Source organism: Orcinus orca, chromosome 19, assembly GCF_937001465.1.
Source record: "Orcinus orca chromosome 19, mOrcOrc1.1, whole genome shotgun sequence".
Lineage (NCBI taxonomy): Eukaryota > Metazoa > Chordata > Mammalia > Artiodactyla > Delphinidae > Orcinus > Orcinus orca.
In genome coordinates this window covers 44,849,294-44,871,274 of record NC_064577.1, presented here as the reverse complement: position 1 = coordinate 44,871,274, position 21,981 = coordinate 44,849,294, and the positions used below count along the sequence as shown (strand labels likewise).

Below are 21,981 nucleotides of genomic sequence, written 5' to 3'. Positions count from 1 at the left end.
GGGGACTGGGATGGGAGGAGGAAGACAAAGCCACTGACCTGGGGGCTTCTAGTTCCCCACATCCCTCTTTCCTGTTAGTGCCCAGGACAAAATACTGATGCATAGACTGCCCCCCATCTACTGCAGCCAACATCTTCAGGTTTGCTTGCTACTGAGAATGAGGAACAGAACTGGATGGTTTCTAGGGACACAGCATGAATGATCTGTCTTCATGGAGAGTCGAGCAGGCATTTTGCCTGTCCTTTCCTTTGAGTCACTCTATGTGGTCAATGGCAACGTGGGGGATAGCACTGGGTACAGTAATTGGGAAGTTAGGTGTTTAGAGTTAGAAACAGGAGCTAGAGAGGCAGGCTTCCTGGAGGAGGAAGACTTTGAGGGCCTGATGGTGTTTTTCTGGGTCCCTAAGCATTTTGGACAGGTCCCTAAGCATCCAAGGACAGCCTCTCACCTACATCCACCCTGCAGCGCTGATACTCTGTGCTTGTGTATGTCACGTGCTGGAGTATGAAATTCAAAAGCTTCCGGTTACTGGTCGAAATGTTCAGCTGCTTCTGGCCTCTGCCCTGTACCACACTGTCTGGGATGTCAGCGAGGGTGTTCAGTGTCCCCAGAGAAGCTGTCAGGGTGACCTAGGGTGGATGAGATAGAAAGATGAAATGCAAAGAACAGCACATACCCAGAATGGCCAGTAGGGAGCAGAGTGCATAAACACGAGAGGAGAAGGATCTCGGGTGCCCCTGAAACCTAGGGTCTGGCTCTGCGGTTGCTGCCCCAGCCCCAGTAAAGAAGAATCAAGTTCTAGGACCTGGTGTGTTCAAGGGCCATTTCTGAAGCATTCTTAACTCTTGCCTTGCAGGATACCATTCTTAAAGATTTCTTCCTACCCTTTCCTACCCCGGCTGCTCATATATATATCTATCTCTCCCTCTCCCTCTCTCTCCCTCTCTCTCTCTCTCTCTGTCTGTCTCACTCTCTCTCTCTCTCTCTTATTTATTTATTAAAATTTATTTATTTATGGCTGCGTTGGGTCTTCGTTGCTGCGCACGGGCTTTCTCTAGTTGTGGCAAGGGGGAGCCACTCTTCATTGCAGCGCGCAGGCGCTTCTCATTTCAGTGGCTTCTCTTGTTGCTGAGCATGGGCTCTAGGCATGCAGGCTTCAGTAGTTGTGGCACATGGGCTCAGTAGTTGTGCCGCACGGGCTTAGTTGCTCCACAGCATGTGGGATCTTCCCAGACCAGGGATTGAACCTGTGCCCTCTGCATTGGCAGGCAGATTCTTAACCACTGTGCCACCAGGGAAGCCCCATGGCTGCTCCTTGAATTTCGTTTGCCGACTCCTTGTCTATCTGACCTCCAAAGAGAGTTTTTCAGGGTTTGGTTCTGCATCCTCTTCCCTTCTTAATCTACACCTTCTCACTAGAGGAGGCAGCAGCTTTAAATACTATTCATATGCTGATGGTTTAAAAATGTACATCTTCAGGGACTTCCCTGCTGGTGCAGTGGTTAAGAATACACCTGCCTGCAGTGGTTGAGAGTCCACCTGCCGATGCAGGGGACACAGGTTCGTGCCCCGGTCCGGGAAGATCCCACATGCCGCGGAGCGGCTAGGCCAGTGAGCCATGGCCTTTGAGCCTGTGCGTCCGGAGCCTGTGCTCTGCAACAGGAGAAGCCACAACAGTGAGAGGCCCACGTACCACAAAAAAAAAAAAAAAAAAAAAAAAAGAATATGCCTGCCAATTCAGGGGACAAGGATTCGATCCCTGGTCTGGAAGATCCCACATGTTGTGGAGCAACTAAGCCCGTGCGCCGCAACTACTGAGCCTGTGCTCTAGAGCCTGTGAGCCACAACTACTGAGCCCACGCGCCATAACTACTGAAGCCCGCGCACCTAGAGCCTGTGCTCTGCAACAAGGGAAGCCACCACAATGAGATGCCTGCGCACCGCAATGAAGAGTAGCCCCCGCTCGCCACAACTAGAGAAAGCCTGCGTGCAGCAATGAAGACCCAACGCAGCCAAAAATAAATAAAGTAAACAAATAATTTTTTTTTTTAAGTACATCTTCAGCTCCTATCTTTCTGAAATCCAGCTGCTTCGTTGGTTGCTCTGCTAGGAAGTTTCACAAGCAGCTCAAACTGATATCTTCAAAACTGAACTATGTTTTTTTCTCGATAAACCTGTTTTCCACCCCGTCCCTGGCTCTCCTTGCCTTGTGAATGGCATCTCCACCCACTCAGCTGTTCCAGTCCCCAAATGAAGTCATTCTTGTCCTGCTCTTTCCCCAACACCTACAGCCAATCCATGAGTGAGTCCTGCCCGGTCCACCTTCAACATGTAGCTAGAAGCCATCTGCTTCTCTCCATCCCCACTGCTACTCTCTTCCCTTGCCTTCTTGTCTTTTGCAACAGCCAGTTATCTTTAGGAAAAGTAGCCTAGATTATGTCATTCCTGCTGAAAACACTTTAGTCATTCGAGAGGTGCTTTCTGAGATCCAAACTACAGGCACTGGGAAAAGAGCAGTGAATAAGACAGACTCCCTGCCTTCAAGAAGCTTATAGTCTAGTGAGGAAGAGTGGCAATAAGCATATCATGACACATATAAAGTAATTCAGGTATGATAAGTGCCATGAAGAAGGGAACACAGAGTAGAGACAAAGTGACAAAGGTGTAGGGGGAAGCGGCGGTGAGGGTAGTTGCGGGGGAGGTGTCCAGAGGCGCCCTCTGGAGGACAGAGCAGCTTTGCTCAATCACCACCTATTACAGCCCCGTGTGGCATGCAGAAGGAGGAAAACTAAATTTCCCAGACTCCTTTTCAGTTAGGGTCTGGATGTGATTTACATCCCACCCCTTAGACATACTTCCATAGACCTTGATTTGGAGCTATCTTAAATGGGAAAGAAGGGCCAGCCACAGAGCATCCACCTTGCTGGCGCTGACCCGAATAGAGGCAATACAGCCCGGCTGTGGCCGCAGCTTCCTCTTGTAGCTGAAGGCAGCAGGACCCTTGGTGGCCCAGTCCTCTGGAAGTCCTCCCTGGAACTCCAGCTACCCCACGGCTGGAAAATTCTTGACGTCTATAGGCACCCTTCCCCCTCTCCCCACCATGGACTCACGTCTAATATTTAATCAGGATAGAGACTCTGTCAAAATCTGAAACCGGCTACCATGGGGGGAAGAGGGCACAGGCAGTGAGCAAAGGACAGGATGCCAAGTGCAAAAGGGAGCTGGGAAGGGGACCCTTGCCTCATAGATGGGAGCATCTGGTCCTTCAAACTGGAGACCTGGAGAACACAGGAAAAAGGACAAAAAACAACATTTGAGAGGATGCCAAGGACTCCCTGATGCTCTCACCTTCCTGACTGACTCCTACACATCCCTCCAGAGGCCCTTTAAGTGTCACCTATCCAGAGAGTTTGCTGACCACTCCCCTCTCACCAGGGCTCTATTAGATGGTGTCCCATGGTCCTTCTCAAATTCCAGCAGTTCTAAAGCCACCAATGCCCACCCTCAGTTTTGGATGGGTGCTGTGAATTAATCCAGTCCCTTCTAGGTATCTCTGTTACTAAAGGGAAGGAAGCAATAGATAAATAATGAATTATCCTGAACACGCTCAGTTTCCTGGAATAGTCAAATTCATAGAGACAGAAAATAGAATGATGGTTGCCAGGGACTGAGGGGAAAAGGGAGTTACTGTTAAATGGGTGCAGAGTTTCAGTTGGAAAGATGAAAAAGTTCTAGAGATGGTTGCTGGTGATGGTTGCAGAACAATGTGAATGTACTTAATGCCACAGAATTAGAGACTTAAAAATGGTAAATTTTATGTTATGTACGTTTTACCACAATAAAAAAGGAACTACCCAAAACGGCAAATCATTTTTTAAATGACTATTCAAAAACACTAGCAATTCATCCCAAATGATTTTATTTTAGAATCTATCTCTGTTCTTATAATATGATCAATTCAAGCTCTAATTCAGACATATTCTTCTTATGTGGCCTCAGATAACTCTGTGAAGTTGGCAAAATAATATTTACCTCACAGGGATGTGATGCTGAACTGAAAGAGTGTGTAAAATTCCCTCGTAGAGGGGAGTTTTAACTGGCATAAATATCCTTTGCCATATGCACTCCCTGGAGATGGGCTCATGCTTTGCCTGCTCCCATGATGCTGGAGGCCACCAAAAAGCCAATTATGTCCCAAGATTCCTCGATGCACATAGATTTCTGTCCTCTTCTATGTTATCTCGGATACCCAGGGAGGTCACAGCTACTAAGGGTGATTCCCAGTGGTGGAAAGAGTGAGACTAATGAAATGGTTTCATTTCATTAAATGAAACCATGTCAAGCTTCATTGTGCTGGGTACACAGCAGGTACCCTATGAATGACTGTTCCCTTCTGCTTCCTCCTTTTGCTTAAGAAGGAATAAGAAAGTTGCTCGGGTCTTTTCTGAACGGAGATGTACCTACCTGGGATGGGAACCGTGTGCAGGGGCATCACTTCCACCCCGTGGACAGGGTACCCAAAGGGCAGGTTGGGCTGAGCCAGCAAGGGCGGTGGGCGAGGCAGCCCTTCTCTGCAGAGAAACAAAACCATTGGCAGCTGCTTCGACGCCTGTCCCTAGTTAGTTCTTAAAGTGATGTTTGTACCCAGAGCTTTGGGCTGCCAATGGTGATAAACTGAAAGTAGATTGGCCCGATCTGCCCTCCATTTTCTCTCCTCCTTTATTCCTGCCCCTCCCTCCAGCCTCTAATTCCGCACAGGAATTGAAGCAGATTACAACAAAGCACATTCAAAGTCAAAATCACAACCAGCAAAAAAGAAGAAGCAAAATAATCAGACCATATCGGCCAACCCAGCAGCAGTGGCTAAACACCAAAGACACATCTGAACTTCCTGGTAGGCAAGGTACAAAGTAATTGACAACCAATACGCTGGACAAAGGGCAAAGCAGACCAACTCCTGAACGGTGGTAAAACTTTTCTTGTCACTGAACAAATAAAATATATAAAACTTTATCTAGGAGTGGATGTTGTCTCAATATTTTTAGAGCAACCACAGTGACCATTTCCAGGTGGCTTTGTTGTTGTAACAACCTTCAGTCAAACGCATAACACAATCCAGTGATATTTTGACTGTTTGAGGGACTAAAGGTAATACGGTTGTTAGGTAGGCTTCAGGGATCCGCTGAACCATGGAAATCATTTAGATTACCTGGAAGGAAGATTAGACTCCTGAAGTATTTACGGGAACATGAAAAGGACAAAATTTTTAAATGGAAAGGTACAGAAATAGGCAATTAACAGAAGAGGAAATATAAATGGCTAATAAATATATGGAACACGCTCAGCTGCAATATTAATCAGGGAAATGCAACTTTAAAAACAATGCAAAAAACAATGATACCTTTTCCTTGAAGCTTTAAAATTTTATGATAGCCAGTGTTGATCAGGTAGACAGTATGTAAATAAGGTACTACACTTACCGACTCTTCATGAAAGTGTGAATTAATATTGGTCCTCTTGAAGGCAATCTGGCCATATTTATTAAAAGAAGAAATAAGTATATCCTATGATTGAGTAATTCAGATGCTAGGTAAGGGGAGAAACTTGTGGTTGTCAACAGTAGGACATGCATAAGGAGGTTTGTTTCAGCACTGTCTGAAGTGAACATCCTTATACACATCTTAATAAATGAAAGAAAGAATGTAAGTATAATGTAATATTATTATAAATTATGTAAATGTAATAATGAAAAATTTGCAAAACTCTGAATATCTTTCAATAGGGGAATGGCTTAATAAAATTCATTGCATTCATATTCAAAGCTGTATAGCAATTAAAAGGAATGAGCTGGATGTATCGAACGCTCTCAAAAATGTATCATTGAGGCTCCTGGTGTTGCTTGAGTGCTCATTTGGTGCAGACCTGGTACCTCTTCTGTGAAACGGCAGCTGAGGAGACTCCCGGCGCTCGGATGACGGACAAAAAGCCCAAGAGTTTGTGCATCTGAGTATAGTTTATCCAGAGTGTAATTACAACTGGGGGTGGGGGGCGTCCCTCAGACCGCAGGGGAAAATGTGAGGATCTTGAGCCCTTGAAGGGTTGAGGTGAGGAGAAAGCCCCAAGCAGGATCTTCTTTCCTGAGCATGGGGGACTGACTAGCAGAAAAATTTCCCAGAGCCGGGCCTCTTGGATACCCCTAAATTGGTAGCCAGCGTATCAGCCATTGAAAGCAGGTGCCTCAATGACTTGGCCCAGCCCGCTGTCCCCTGGAAAGCTTGGACACTTCGTGTGAAAGGGGCTTGTAAGGCAATATCTTGCTTACTCACTTGCCTGCCGCCAAGGGACACACAGCCATTGATACTCATGTATAATAGTGGTGGGTGAGATCTGGTTGTACTGACACAGGAGAGTCAATTGTTGAATTTTCAGGAAACTTGAAAGCCAGCTTTTAAACACAGCCAGTAATAAAAATTAAAGTATATACATTTAAAATTAAATACAATGGGAACACAGGTAATAAATACTCAAAACTCTCCACTTCCAAATTATTTTACTACATTTTCCTATTATTCTGCTCTTGAGGTTATTTTCATCTATTGTATCTGTATGGTGGAGATATTTTATAACTGGAATTCAGTGATATCTTGTCTGTAGCTTGAAATCAGCCACAGTGTGATTATTAAACCACAGAAATTGGCAGACACTACAAGCCACTATCAAAAGACCATTGTTAAACATTTACACCACTGTTCATACTTCTCCCCCCAACATCCATAAACACACCTCCACACACACACGCAACACACAAATGTCCACCCCTCTTCTAAAAACACAAACTAATACACTGTACAAACTTTCTGCACCTTGATGCGGAAAGGTGCTATTCTACTTCACCTTCTAAAGGTGCAGCTGGATCTACTTCATTCCTTTTTAATGCCTGAAGCTTCATCCTCCAAACTGCTTCTCTTCCCTCAGGAAGTGAATCACACCCAGAGCTCTGTCCAGAGTCACACATCACCCCATGCCTCTTATTCATTCATTTCTTGACTTGCCCAGCACAGTGCTAAACTGAGAACAAAGAGATCAATAAAGTTCCTTTCCTGGAAGGGTGAGAACCCAGAGCCAGACTCCAAAAGCTAGAATACAAAGTCATCTGTTCAGTAACAGAGGTCAGGCCAGCTCTGAATGTCACCTTTTTCTTGAAGTTCCTTTTTCAATTCTCAGAGCTAGATGCTGTTCTCCCTCTTAAAACCTACCACATCCCTCCCTCTGACTGCTGTTATAACATTGAGCTTGGGATTGAACTCTTGAGTTCCATGCAATTTGCTGAAAACACTCCCTGGGCCAGAGACTGCTCGTGTGCTCTGTGATGATGGTGGCGCAGGGAGGATGTGGTGGGGAGAGTGGCCACTTGACCCCGGTGGGAGGGCACAGTCTGTATCCCTCTATTATACTGTAAGCTCATTGAGAGATGTTATCTAGATCAGATTGATCTTTTTTTTTTTTTTTTTCGGAACGCGGGCCTCTCACTGTTGTGGCCTCTCCCATCGCGGAGCACAGGCTCCGGACGCGCAGGCTCAGCGGCCATGGCTCACGGGCCCAGCCACTCCGTGGTATGTGGGATCCTCCCAGACCAGGGCATGAACCCGTGTCCCCTGCATCGGCAGGTGGACTCTCAACCACTGTGCCACCAGGGAAGCCCGAATTCCCAAGTTTTATAAATCTTTATTGAAGGACCATTTCCTCAATTCTCTTTACTTGGTTTATTCCTAATAGTTCCTTCCTGGGACCCTGCAAGAGCGGGAGTGCCTTCCTTCTCTCCCTGGACCCACACCCTCAGGAGACAGTAGGGAGAGCTTCTGTTCCACCTCAGGGCCCAAGAGCCCTCATAGTCTGCATTACCTCCTCTGAAAGTGTTCAAATTCAGCCTGTCTCCTCAGTTTCACCGCAGGGAGGTCACTCTGGCCATAGGCATCCTCAAAGTTATAGCTTCCCTGATGTCCCGAGGCTTCACATTTGCACTGGTTTTTCGGGAAGAGCCTAGAACAAGATGAGGACTAAGGTCACGGATTGGGTGGGTGGGCTGGTGGGTAAGGCGGGGCCTGAAGCCTAAGCCAGTGTGTTTTTCCCCTCAGACTCTCCTTTCCCATAGCTACCATCTGGGTTGGGTTGAGACTCTAGAATGCCAGCAGTGGCTGTTCCCAAAGACACAGGGAGGGGAAGGAAGGGGAAAGGGCAAGAAGGCCCTTCTCTCAAAACCAACGTATGGCTACCAAAGGGGAAACGTGGGGGGAAGGGATAAATTAGGAGCTTGGGATTAACATAGACACACTACTATAGATAAAATAGATGACCAACAAGGACCTACTGCATAGCACAGGGAACTCTACACAATATTCTGTATATAACTGAATCACTTTGCTGTACACCTGAAACTAACACAACATTGTAAATCAACTAGACTCCAATAAAATAATAAAAAATAAATTTTATAATCCAAAAAAAGGCCCCCTCTCTTGAGTGATCTCCTGCACCAAACTTCTGCCACACTGCACGGCTTGTGCTATCTTAGTTCCCCGACCAGGGATCGAGCCCAGGCCCGGCAGTGAAAGCTCAGAGTCCTAACCACTGGACAGCCAGGGAATTCCCCAAGCTTCTTTAAACTTGAGAATCGCAGGAATGTCAGTGGCATCTCAGCAACCCCGACCAGAAGAGGAGGCCAGAGGGACAGAAAGGCAGCATCTTTCCTGTGGTTTGGGTTAAACAGGCCCTCCAAAATCGTAAGGGACTTCGTTCGCTGGGAACAGAGTCCGTGCCCTGCAGACCAAGCCTTTTCCTGGTTCCGTGGTTTGGAATCACGTTCGCAATCAACACAGGTGCAGGAAGGTAGGGAACTGGCTGTAAAGTGGGCACAACAGGACACTGTGAGCCACAGGAAGGAAAGGTCAGACCAAGGTGGAATAACTTGTTATCTCACCAGATTCCATCATAGACAAAGAGGCTCCTGACATGTTCCTCAGGTAGAAGCTTCAGCATCCCGGCAGCCGGAGCAGGGTGAGGGAGCCGTGGTTTGTGGTTACTGGACTGTGTATAAAGGTATACACTTCTGAACATAAATAACACAACGCCCAGGACCAAGAGTAAGACCGGCATCTTGAGGATCCACAGACATCTACAGCTGTTGGGACACAAAAGAGCAAAGGCTGTTAAAGTTATTTTTCTTGATTATGTAAACAAAAGAGACTTGATTGTGTAATATAGACGGGAACAGTAACTGGAGGAAAAACGTCAGTTAAACCTGTATCTTACACTACTTAGCAAGATTGATTTCTGTTAAATAGAAGAGTAAAGAATCAATTTGCAACAGAAAGACTCAATAAAAAATCAGAAATAAAAGAATAGGTGGGGGCTTCCCTGGTGGCACAGTGGTTTAGAGTCTCCGCCTGCCGATGCAGGGGACGCGGGTTCGTGCCCCGGTCCGGGAGGATCCCACGTGCCGCGGAGCGGCTGGGCCCGTGAGCCATGGCCGCTGAGCCTGCGTGTCCGGAACCTGTGCTCCGCAACGGGAGAGGCCACAGCAGTGAGAGGCCCGCGTACCGCAAAAAAAAAAAAAAAAAAAAAAAAAATAGGCAAAAAGAGCCCAAGGGGAAATAAAGAGTAAGGTTTGCAATATTAATGTCAACACAGTTGAATTCGAGGCAAAAAAATTATTAAGTGGGACCAAAAGGATCACTTATCACGATCACAAGCATGATCCAGAAAACAGATGCAGAGGTCATGACCTTTATCCATTAGATAATAGCATTAAAGCACACAAAGCAAAGAATGGCAGGACATGGAAGGAGAAGGATTACAAATACGAAGACAGTCATAGATTCTAACCTTCTCACATCTAACACTCTAAAATCTCAGTCCTTAACGGATCAAGTCTCAAAAATATATAAAGCAATAGAGCAACTAAATTATAGAACTCATATTCTGTTAAAGAGCTTTTAGAACATTTACAAAAATGGGCCACTTATTTGAACACAAAGCAAACCATAATAAAGTAGAAATCGTTCAGATTATACACTCCACACTCTGACAAGTACAATCAAAATGAAACCTGTAATAATAAGCCCCCTCTCCCAACAATGTGGAAAAATTTTTTTAAAGCTTTCCAAGCAAGTGTTTGAATCAAGGACAACATTAGGACAAAAATATAAAACTAATGAGGGTACTACATACAAAACTGTGGAACACACTAAAACTACACTGAGAGGAAAATTTGAAGCTTTAAATACAAATTTCTGATCACAAGACATAAAATTAATAAATTAAACAATCAAATAAGAAGTTTGAAAATAGATAACAAAATGAATCTAAGAAAAGCAGAAACAAGGACTTAATAACAATGCAAATGGAAAGTGGCAAATTAGAAAGAAACCTGAAATGAAATAATTGCTAAATCTAAGCACTGAGGAGAAAATTTTTGAGATATCTGCCTACTTTATAACCTCCCTGCTCTAAGACTCTTCTCCTGACCCACAGAGGTGACACCTATGAGTCTAGTTGTACCACACGATGCTCCCCTGGCCATGGCTGACTGGACCAAGGGTGGACACCTCTGAGCTGGGCTGATCAGCCAGAACTTATTCCCAGGAATCGGGAAGCAGAGATATTGATCAGTTAAACCTGGTCCCCTGAACTGAGAATAGAGGGGAGGAGAGAAGGGAGAGGAGATAGAAGATGAGCGACACAAGAAGCCTAGATCTTGAATAGCTAGATGAAAGAGATGACTTTCTAGAAAACCACAAATAACCTAAACAGATCTGTAAAAGTGAAAAAAACTTGAGGAAGTTGTCAAAGGCCTATGTACTCAACAAAGTCCCAAATCCATGTTTCATAAGTAAACAACTCAATGCCGATTTATAAAAACCAGTTTTAGGGACTTCCCTGTTGGCGCAGTGGTTAGGACTCAGGCTCCCAATGCAGGGGGCCCGGGTTCAATCTCTGGTCAGGGAACTAGATCCCACGTGCATGCCACAACCAAGAGTTCGCATGCCACAACTAAGGAGCCAACAAGCCGCAACTAAGGAGCACACGTGCCACAACTAAGGAACCAGCGAGCCACAACTAAGACCCAGCACAACCAAATAAATAAATTAAATAAATATTTAAAAAAATGTTTTACAGCGATGCAAATGTAGGTATAGATGAATAATGATGTAAACATGCTAAACAAATATTAGCAAATACAGTACAGTGGTATCCTAAATGAAAGATTCACCACTAACAAATGGAGTTTTCTCTAGGAGTGCAAGGATGTCTCAGTGCTATAGTGTGGCTGAACCACTCTGACTCCATTTTGTCAGCTTATCTTAGGCCCACAGTCCTACTCGCTCCCCTTTCTTTTCTTTTCCTTTTTTAAAGAATGACAGCGTCATCAAATTCATTACACAATTTTCAACCTAACAAAAAGAAACAAATCACCGACAACAGTGGGACGTGGTCTTGACCTTTTTGAGGGTTGGGTTTTTTTCCTTTTGCCGTCAGGAAATAAAACTAAGAATTATGTCACTGAGTAAAAACGAAAGTGGGGAGAAAAAAATTCTCCAGGTAAATGGCTTTTCTGGTATTCTATAGTTTTTTTCTCCTTCAACTGTTACCTGCTCCCTTTTCCATGTCATTGAGCCTACTCACGAGGAATGTGCCCAAGCAAGGTAAGTTTCCTATCAACTTTTTCCCTGGCCTTTTCAGTCCTGGAAGGACGCCTTTTGCTGACGCAGATGGTTAAGGGTCATGAGAGCCCCAAGGGGAGGGGAAAATAACCCGGTTCCCATCAATATGGACATGATTCTCCCTAGTAGTCAGATTCTATTTTTAGCTTTGGCCCTTTAAATCCCCCTGTACCCTTTTCTGCAGCACAGAGTGCAGCTTTGAATGCCTCTGGATCCTCTGCCAGATCCAGCCCATATGTAAGTTACCCACAATAAACTTCATAACTGCACTTCATGGAGTTGCCTGCTTCGTTTTCCGGTATCAAAGTTCATTCTCAGTTAGAAGGATATTATTCGATGTCTCTGCCTCCCAACAATCACACAATTTATTAATAAATTTCACCAAGAGAAAATTCAGGTCAGGAGAAAACCCGATATGATTATATTGACAGATGATTTTTTTAAAATAAATTTATTTATTTATTTTTGGCTGCGTTGGGTCTTCGTTGCTGCACGCGGGCTTCTCATTGCGGTGGCTTCTTTTGTTGCAGAGCACAGGCTCTAGGCACGCGGGCTTCAGTAGTTGTGGCTCGCGGGATTTAGAGCGCAGGCTTAGTAGTTGTGGTGCACAGACTTAGTTGCTCCGTGGCATGTGGAATCTTCCCTGACCAGGGATAGAACCCGTGTCCCCTGCACTAGCAGGCAGATTCTTAACCACTGCGCCACAAGGGAAGCCCTTGACAGATGATTTAAAAAGTATTTAATAAAATCCAACATCCATTCTTAATTTGTTAAACATCCCTCATTTAAGAAAGGACCAAAAACAGTCTCCCAAGGCAATAGAAAAGCAAAAATAAACAAATGGAATCTAATCAAACTTACAAGCTTTTGCACAACAAAGGAAACCATAAACAAAACAAAAAGACAACCTATGGACTGGGAGAAAATATTTGCAAATAATGTGACTGACAAGGGCTTAATTTCCAAAACATACAAACATACAATTCAATAACAAAAAAACAAACAACTCAATCAAAAATGGGAGAAGACCTAAATAGACATTTCTCCAGAGAAGACATACAGATGGCCAAGAGGCATATGAAAAGATGTTCATCATCGCTAATTATTAGAGAAATGCAAATCAAAACTACAACGAGGTACCACGTCACACCAGTCAGAATGGCCATCACTAAAAAGTCTACAAATAATAAATGTTGGAGAGGGTGTGGAGAAAGGGAACTCTCCTACACTGCTGCTAGGAATGTAAATTGGTGCAGCCACTATGGAGAAACTAAATCAGAGCTACCATATGATCCAGCAATCCCACTCCTGGGCATATACCCAGACAAAACTATAATTCGAAAAGATACATGCACCCCTATGTCCATAGCAGTACTATTTACAATAGCCAGACCCCCTGGAAACAGCCTAAATGTCCGTTGTCAGATGAATGGATAAAGAAGATGTGGTGTGTGTGTATATATATTATATATATATAATATATATAATATATATACACATACACACACACACACACACACACACACACACAATGGAATATTACTCAGCCATAAAAAATAAAATAATAATACCATTTGCAGCAACATGGATGGACCTGGAGATTACTGAGCAAAGTAAGTCAGAAAGAGAAAGACAAATACCATATGATATCACTTATATGTGAAATCTAAAATATGACACAAATGAACATATCTATAAAATTGAAACAGACTCACAGACATAAAGAACAGACTTGTGGTTGCCAAGGGAGAAGTGGGAGTGGGGGAGTGAAGGACTGGGAGTTTGGGATTCGCAGATGCAAACTATTATATAGAGAATGGGTAAACAACACGGTCCTACTGCATAGCACAGGGAACTATATTCAATATCCTGTGATAAACCATAATGAAAAAATATGAAAAAGAATATATATATGTACAACTGAGTCACTTTGCTGTACAGCAGAAATTAACACATTGTAAATCAACTATAATAAAAAATTTTTAAAAAGAAAGGACCTAAAAGAAATGACACCACACTAATAATCGTAAGCACACCTAACATCTGGATCTTGGTTTCCATACAGTATTCCCTTCTAAAGGAAATCAGAGCCCCTTGGAGAAACGGTTGATTCTGGCTTTGGGGCAAGGAAAATTCAAAGCAAGTCTGGAATATCCTGTGGTGTCAGAAAGGAAGGAAGCTATCTAAGAAGACCACAGTTATGTCCAAAGAAAAAGAAGCCAGTTTAGGGTCTTCTACCAGCCATATTTGGGACAATTGATACATCAACAAGAACAATGGCTATAATTAACTATAACACATTGAATAAAATAAAATAAAACCCATGAGGCTTCCCTGGTGGCACAGTCTTTGAGAGTCCGCCTGCTGATGCAGGGGACACGGGTTCGTGCCCCGGGCCGGGAGGATCCCACGTGCCGCGTAACGGCTGGGCCCGTGAGCCATGGCCGCTGAGCCTGCGCGTCCAGAGCCTGTGCTACGCAACGGAAGAGACCACAACAGTGAGAGGCCCGCGTACCGCAAATAAATAAATAAATAAATAAATAAAACCCATGAAGCTAATGATACCCAAGGGAAAAAAATGCAAGGGGTGAGTGGGGTACTTAAAAAAAAAAAACTTTTTAATTATAGAAAAAAATCCAAGTAAATACAAAAAATAAAGAGAAAAATAAAATAAATTTTACTGTACCCATTACCCACCTTCTACTCCTGTACAAAATGGATTTATCTATTTCTTTACCTATTTCCCTCACTTCTCAAATCATTTTGAAGAAAATCTTGACATCATATCATTTCATCAGCAAATATTCTATCTCTGAAGGGTAATGTGGTAGTTTTGTACTCAAATGAACCGAGCTGGAACCACGTTTCCTTGAATTCCCTTCCCTGTGTAACGCCAGGTTAGTGATGGCCACAAGAAAAATTTGCATGAGATTTAGAGGCACTGCAGGTACTGGCAAGTTCCATCCACTTGATCCTCTTTCCCTCGACTCTGGGTCCAGCACTCCTTCCCAACTACTGGTCCTGCTGACCAGCTACCCCAGGTTCACTATCAGAACTTCCTCTGAGAATTCACAGTAGTGGTAACCATGAGGGACAAGCTTTCATATACTTCTCCAGCAACTCTGTTTGCGGCTGTACTCCAGAAAAACAGATGCTTCTGAATTCTTTCTTTTTTTCTTTTTAAAATTTATTTATTTCTTAAATTTTTGGCTGCATTGGGCCTTTGTGGCTGTGCACAAAAAAAACTTTCTCTAGTTGCGGCGAACGGGGTCTACTCTTCGTTGTGGTGCGCAGGCTTCTCATTGCAGTGGCTTCTCTTGTTGCAGAGCATGGGCTCTAGGTGTGCGGGCTTCAGTAATTGTGGCACACGGGTTTAGTTTCTCCGCGGCATGTGGGATCTTCCCAGACCAGGGCTCAAGCCCATGCCCCCTGCACTGGCAGGCAGATTCTTAACCACTGCGCCACCAGGGAAGCCCTGCTTCTGAATTCTTGCAAGTTCCAGCTCATTCACCTGTGACAAGGTGGCTGGTGACTTTTCTCTAATTCTTTTTTTTTTTTTTGGAACTTTTTTTCCCCAGCTTGTCCCACAATTGTGTTAATTCCTATAAAAAATATTTCTTATTCTGCAATACTCATAGAAGTTTTCCTTCTTTGCTTAAGGCTTCAGATAAGGGTTCTTACACAGACACACAATACCATTATCAGCTAAAAATCTAACAATCATTCTCTAATACCATCAAATGTCCATAGAGTTTAACTTTCCCTTTTGTCTTTTTTTTTTTTTAAGGATCAAAGCAGAATCCAAATAAGGTCCATACACGGGTTGATATGTCTCATCAGTTCCTTTTAATATAGAGATTCCCCTATATCTCTCTATTTTTTTCTTGCAACTTATTTGTTGAAGGAACCATGTTGTTTATCCTACATGATTTGGATTTTCCACATCTGGACTGTGCTGATTTCAGCCCCCTGGGTCATGTTCCTTTGTCCCCTGTATTTTCTATAAATTTGTAGTTAGATCGAGAGGCTCAGTCAAATTCAGGTTTGATTTCTGAGAAAACTACTTCATAGGTGATGGTGTGTGCCCCTCCATCCGGGAGGCAAGGCACAGAATAGCTCATCATCTCTCTTTCAGGGGATATTAGCAGCCATTTGATGCTTGCCCAAATCACTGGTTCTGAGTATTTTTGGTCTCAGGACCTCTTTATAATCTTAAAAATTATGGAGGACCCCCAAAGAGCTTTTGTATTTGTGGCTTATATCTGTCAATGTTTACCATTTTGGAAATTAAATTTGAGGAGTTTTTAGAAGTATTTATTAATTTAGAAGTAAAATAATAAACCCATTACATGTTAACACAAATAACACATTTTATGAAAAAAAACTACATTTTTCCAAATAAAAAGTAGTGAGAAAAGTGGCATCGTTTAACATTTTTGCCTATCTAATGTTTAGCTTAATAGATAAAATGAATCCTCACATTGTTTCTGCATTCAATCTGTTATGATATGTTGCTTGGTTGAAGTATATGAAGAAAATACGGCCCCACACAGATGTATAACTGGAAAAGGGAGAAACATTTTAATCGCGTTTTCAGATAATTGTGGATATTCATCTTTGATACCACACCAAAAATCAAGAAGTGGTAGTTTCTTAAAAGATTAGCGGCCCTCCAGGACCCCCGACGGGGCCCTGCACTCCTGGAAGCTCCCTCCCCCGGCGCCCCCTCCCTCCCAGAAGGCCTCGGGGCAGAGCGGTCCTACACCCTGCGCCCAGAACGGAGCCCGCGTTTCCGCAGAGCTGGAACTCCCGGCTCGGGGTCTCTTCCTCCGCTGTCGCGGAACTGCCCCGGAGCCCGAGGGGAGGGCGGCCTCACGGAGGCTGCCGGCTCTGGAAAGGCCCCGGCGGCCGAAGTGCGACAGTAGTGGGGACAGCGGGCCGGAATCATCGTACCTGGGGGGGTTTGGAGAAGATGGCGGAAGAGTAAGAGGCGGAGATCACCTTCCTCCCCACAGATACACCAGAAATACATGTACACGTGGAACAACTCCTACAGAACACCTACTGAACGCTGGCAGAAAACCTCAGACCTCCCAAAAGGCAAGAAACCCCCCACGTACCTGGGTAGGGCAAAAGAAAAAAGAATAGACAGAGACAAAAGGATAGGGATGGGACCTGCACCAGTGGGAGGGAGCTGTGAAGGAGGAAGGGTTTCCACACACTAGGAAGCCCCTTCGCGGGCGGAGATGGCGGGTGGCACAGGGGGAAAGCTTCGGAGCCGCGGAGGAGAGCACAGCAACAGGGGTGCGGGGGGCAGAGCGGGGAGATTCCCGCACAGAGGATCGGGCCGACCGGCACTCACCAGCCCGAGAGGCTTGTCTGCTCACCCGCCGGGGCGGGCGGGGCTGGGAGCTGAGGCTCGGGCTCCTGTCGGGAGCGCAGGGAGAGGACTGGGGTTGGCGACTTGAACATAGCCTGAAGGGGTTAGTGCGCCACGGCTAGCCGGGAGGGAGTCCGGGGAAAAGTCTGGACCTACCGAAGAGGCAAGAGACTTTTTCTTACCTCTTTGTTTCCTGGTGCGCGAGGAGAGGGTATTAAGAGCGCTGCTTAAAGGAGCTCCAGAGACGGGCGCGAGTCGCGGCTAAAATCGCGGACCCCAGAGACAGACATGAGACGCTAAGGCTGCTACTGCCGCCACCAAGAAGCCTGTGTACGAGCACAGGTCACTCTCCACACCCCCCTTCCGGGGAGCCTGTGCAGCCCGCCACTGCCACGGTCCCGGGATCCAGGGACAACTACCCCGGAAGAACGCACGGCGCGCCTCAGGCTGGCGCAACATCATGCTGGCCTCTGCCGCCGCAGGCTCGCCCCGCACTCCGTGCCCCTCCCTTCCCCGGCCTGAGTGAGCCAGAGACCCCGAAGCAGCTGCTCCTTTAACCCCGTCCTGTCTGAGCGAAGAACAGACGCCCTCCAGCGACCTACACGCAGAGGCGGGGCCAGATTCAAAGCTGAACCCCGGGAGCTGTGAGAACAAAGAAGAGAAAGGGAAAGCTCTCCCAGCAGCCTCAGAAGCAGCGGATTAAAGCTCCACAATCAACTTGATGTACCTGCATCTGTGGAATACCTGAATAGACAACGAATCATCCCAAATTGAGGAGGTGGACTTTGGGAGCAAGATATATTATTTTTTTCCCCTTTTCCCCTTTTTGTGAGTGCGTATGTGTATGCTTCTGTGTGAGATTTTGTCTGTATAGCTTTGCTTTCACCATTTGTCCTAGGGTTCTGACCATCCAGTTTTTTATCTTTTTTTTTTTTTTTACTTTTTAAAACTTTTTTCTTAATAATTATTTTTTATTTTAATAACTTTATTTTATCTTACTTTATTTTACCTCTTTCTTTCTTTCTATTTTTTCTCCCTTTTATTCTGAGCCGTGTGGAGGACAGGCTCTTGGTGTGCCAGCCAGGCGTCAGGACTGTGCCACTGAGGTGGGAGAGCCAGGTTCAGGACACTGGTCCACAAGAGACCTCCCAGCTCCACGTAATATGAAACGGCGAAAATCTCCCAGAGAGCTCCATCTCAACGCCAAGACCCAGCTTCATTCAACGAGCAGCAAGCTACAGTGCTGGACACCCTAAGCCACACAACTAGCAAGACAGGAACACAGCCCCATCCATTAGCAGAGAGGCTGCCTAAAATCATAATAAGGCTACAGACACCCCAAAACACACCACCAGACGTGGACCTGCCCACCAGAAAGACAAGATCCAGCCTCATCCACCAGAACACAGGCACTAGTCCCCTCCACCAGGAAACCTACACAACCCACTGAACCAACCTTAGCCACTGGGGACAGACACCAAAAACAATGGGAACTACGAACCTGCAGCCTGCGAAAAGGAGACCCCAAACACAGTAAGATAAGCAAAATGAAAAGACCGAAAAACAGCAGATGAAGGAGCATGGTAAAAACCCACCAGACCTAACAAATGAATAGGAAATAGGCAGTCTACCTGAAAAAGAATTCAGAATAATGATAGTAAAGATGATCCAAAATCTTGGAAATAGAATAGAGAAAATGCAAGAAACATTTAACAAGAACCTAGAAGAACTAAAGAGGAAACAAGCAATGATGAACCACAATAAATGAAATTAAAAATACTCTAGAAGGGATCAATAGCAGAATAACTGAGGCAGAAGAATGGATAAGTGACCTGGAAGATAAAATAGTGGAAATAACTACTGCAGAGCAGAATAAAGAAAAAAGAATGGGGCTTCCCTGGTGGCGCAGTGGTTGAGAGTCCACCTGCCAATGCAGGGGACACGGGTTCATGCCCCGGTCCGGGAAGATCCCACATGCCGCGGAGCGGCTGCGCCCGTGAGCCATGGCCGCTGAGCCTGCGCATCCGGAGCCTGTGCTCCGCAACAGGAGAGGCCACGGCAGTGAGAGGCCCGCGTACCACAAAAAAAGAAAAAAAAAAAAAGAAAAAAGAATGAAAAGAACTGTGGACAGTCTCAGAGACCTCTGGGACAATATTAAACGCAGCAACATTCGAATTATAGGGGGTCCCAGAAGAAGAAGAGAAAAAGAAAGGGACTGAGAAAATATTTGAAGAGATTATAGTTGAAAACTTCCCTAATATGGGAAAAGAAATAGTTAATAAAGTCCAGGAAGCACAGAGAGTCCCATACAGGACAAATCCAAGGAGAAACACGCAAAGACACATATTAATCAAACTATCAAAAATTAAATACAAAGAAAACATATTAAAAGCAGCAAGGGAAAAACAACAAATAACACACAAGGGAATCCCCATAAGGTTAACAGCTGATCTTTCAGCAGAAACTCTGCAAGCCAGTAGGGAGTGGCAGGACATATTTAAAGTGATGAAGGAGAAAAACCTACAACCAAGATTACTCTATCCAGCAACGATCTCATTCAGATTTGATGGAGAAATTAAGACCTTTACAGACAAGCAAAAGCTGAGAGAGTTCAGCACCACCAAACCAGCTTTACAACAAATGCTAAAGGAACTTCTCTAGGCAAGAAACACAAGAGAAGGAAAAGACCTACAATAACAAACCCAAAACAATTAAGTAAATGGTAATAGGAACATACATATCGATAATTACCTTAAATGTAAATGGATTAAATGCTCCCACCAAAGGACACAGACTGGCTGAATGGATACAAAAACAAGACCCATATATATGCTGTCTACAAGAGACCCACTTCAGACGTAGGGACACATTCAGACTGAAAGTGAGGGGATGGAAAAAGATATGCCATGCATATGGATATCAGAAGAAAGCTGCAGTAGCAATTCTCATGTCAGACAAAATAGACTTTAAAATAAAGACTATTACAAGAGACAAAGAAGGACACTACATAATGATCAAGGGATCGATCCAAGAAGAAGATATAACAATTGTAAATATTTATGCACCCAACATAGGAGCACCTCAATACATAAGGCAAATGCTAACAGGCATAAAAGGAGAAATCGACAGCAACACAATCATAGTAGGGGACGTTAACACCCCATTTTCACCAATGGACAGATCATCCAAAATGAAAATAAATAAGGAAACACAAGCTTTAAATGATACATTAAACAAGATGGACTTAATTGATATTTATAGGACATTCCATCCAAAAACAACAGAATACACATTTTTCTCAAGTGCTCATGGAACATTCTCCAGGATAGATCATATCTTGGGTCACAAGTCTAGCCTTGGTAAATTTAAGAAAATTGAAATCGTATCAAGTATCTTTTCCAACCACAACGCTATGAGACTAGATATCAATTACAGGAAAAGATCTGTAAAAAATACAAACACATGGAGGCTAAACAATACACTACTTAATAACCAAGTGATCACTGAAGAAATCAAAGAGGAAATCAAAAAATACCTAGAAACAAATGACAATGGAGACACGATGACACAAAACCTATGGGATGCAGCAAAAGCAGTTCTAAGAGGGAATTTTATAGCAACACAATCCTACCTTAAGAAACAGGAAACATCTCAAATAAACAACTTAACCTTGCACCTAAAGCAATTAGAGAAAGAAGAACAAAAAAAACCTAAAGTTAGCAGAAGGAAAGAAATCATAAAGATCAGATCAGAAATAAATGAAAAAGAAATGAAGGAAACGATAGCAAAGATCAATAAAACTAAAAGCTGGTTCTTTGAGAAGATAAACAAAATTGATAAACCATTAGCCAGACTCATCAAGAAAAAAAGGGAGAAGACTCAAGTCAATAGAATTAGAAATGAAAAAGGAGAAGTTACAACAGACACCGCAGAAATACAAAGCATCCTAAGAGACTGCTACAAGCAACTCTATGCCAATAAAATGGACAAACTGGAAGAAATGGACAAATTCTTAGAAATGCAAAACCTGCCGAGACTGAACCAGGAAGAAATAGAAAATATGAACAGACCAATCAGAAGCACTGAAATTGGAACTGTGATTAAAAATCTTCCAACAAACAAAAACCCAGGACCAGATGGCTTCACAGGTGAATTCTATCAAACATTTAGAGAAGAGCTAACACCTATCCTTCTCAAACTCTTCCAAAATATAGCAGAGGGAGGAACACTCCCAAACTCATTCTGTGAGGCCACCATCACCCTGATACCAAAACCAGACAAAGATGTCACAAAGAAAGAAAACTACAGGCCAATATCACTGATGAACATACATGCAAAAATCCTCAACAAAATACTAGTAAACAGAATCCAACAGCACATTAAAAGGATCATACATGGGCTTCCCTGGTGGCACAGTGGTTGAGAGTCCGCCTGCCAATGCAGGGGACACAGGTTCGTGCCCCAGTCCAGGAAGATCCCACATGCCGTGGAGCAGCTGGGCCCGTGTGCCATGGCCGCTGAGCCTGGGCGTCCGGAGTCTGTGCTCCGCAACAGGAGAGCCACAACAGTGAGAGGCCTGCGTACCGCAAAAAAAAAAAAAAGGACCATACACCATGATCAAGTGGGGTTTATTCCAGGAATGCAAGGATTCTTCAATATACGCAAATCAATCAACGTGTTACACCATATTAACAAATTGAAGGAGAAAAACCATATGATCATCTCTAGATGCAGAGAAAGCTTTCGGCAAAATTCAACACCCATTTATGATAAAAACCCTGCAGAAAGTAGGCATAGAGGAAACTTTCCTCAACATAATAAAGGCCATATGTGACAAACCCACAGCCAACATCGTCCTCAATGGTGAAAAACTGAAACCAT

At 44.2% G+C, this 21,981-nt stretch overlaps 1 protein-coding gene across 6 annotated transcripts in view; it reads right to left on the bottom strand.

Moving 5' to 3' along the window:
- The window catches only part of B4GALNT2 (beta-1,4-N-acetyl-galactosaminyltransferase 2), a 55,795-nt gene that overhangs the window by 16,842 nt on the left and 16,972 nt on the right, over positions 1 to 21,981 (bottom strand). For 5 of the 6 annotated variants that reach the window (XR_004478567.2, XM_049702540.1, XM_049702539.1 and 2 more), the window contains exons 2-6: positions 8,978 to 9,178; positions 7,903 to 8,040; positions 4,465 to 4,571; positions 3,241 to 3,278; positions 449 to 629 (exon numbers count right to left, since the gene is read on the bottom strand). Coding sequence is in view for 5 of the 6 variants with exons in the window: in XM_004282651.4 (XP_004282699.1) it covers positions 449 to 629; positions 3,241 to 3,278; positions 4,465 to 4,571; positions 7,903 to 8,040; positions 8,978 to 9,178 (665 nt within the window). In the remaining variant the exon portion in view is untranslated. Of the gene's footprint in view, positions 1 to 448; positions 630 to 3,240; positions 3,279 to 4,464; positions 4,572 to 7,902; positions 8,041 to 8,977; positions 9,179 to 16,200; positions 16,813 to 21,981 lie in introns of those variants that run through there. The other variant, XM_033410825.2, reaches the window with a different exon arrangement.